Source organism: Cystoisospora suis (genome assembly GCF_002600585.1).
Source record: "Cystoisospora suis strain Wien I chromosome Unknown contig_3244, whole genome shotgun sequence".
In the NCBI taxonomy this organism is placed as follows: domain Eukaryota; phylum Apicomplexa; class Conoidasida; order Eucoccidiorida; family Sarcocystidae; genus Cystoisospora; species Cystoisospora suis.
This window is the reverse complement of record NW_027156039.1, coordinates 1-275: the sequence shown is the minus strand read 5'-3', so window position 1 is coordinate 275 and position 275 is coordinate 1. Positions and strand designations below refer to the sequence as shown.

At 50.9% G+C, this 275-nt stretch overlaps 1 protein-coding gene across 1 annotated transcript; it reads right to left on the bottom strand.

The window, feature by feature from the left end:
• Position 1: 1 nt before the first annotated feature.
• On the bottom strand, positions 2 to 262 carry CSUI_006402 (uncharacterized protein; the record flags this gene model as incomplete). The annotated part of the gene is made up of 1 exon (XM_068066562.1): positions 2 to 262. A coding segment is annotated over one exon (213 nt), but the record flags the coding sequence as incomplete, so codon positions are not given.
• Between the last annotated feature and the right edge of the window lie 13 nt (positions 263 to 275).

Sequence of the window (275 nt, the reverse complement as noted above, 5' to 3'; positions counted from 1 at the left end):
GTGCCGAAGTCCCGTCCCACATCAAAATGACTATTGCAGAGTCATTTCTAGAAGGAGACGCTTTGAATTGGTATATGGGACTGCTGAGCGTGGATTCTCTTATCGAGTGGGACGAGTTCAGCAAGAAGCTGCGTATCAACTATGGAGGAGTCTCTCCTCTGGCGGCGAGAGAGAAACTCAGGAAAGTTAGGATGACGGGTAGCCTCGAGGACTATGTTGCAGAGTTCAACAGAGTCAGCCTCGACTGTGTTGGACTGCCGGCAGCAGAGGAGATT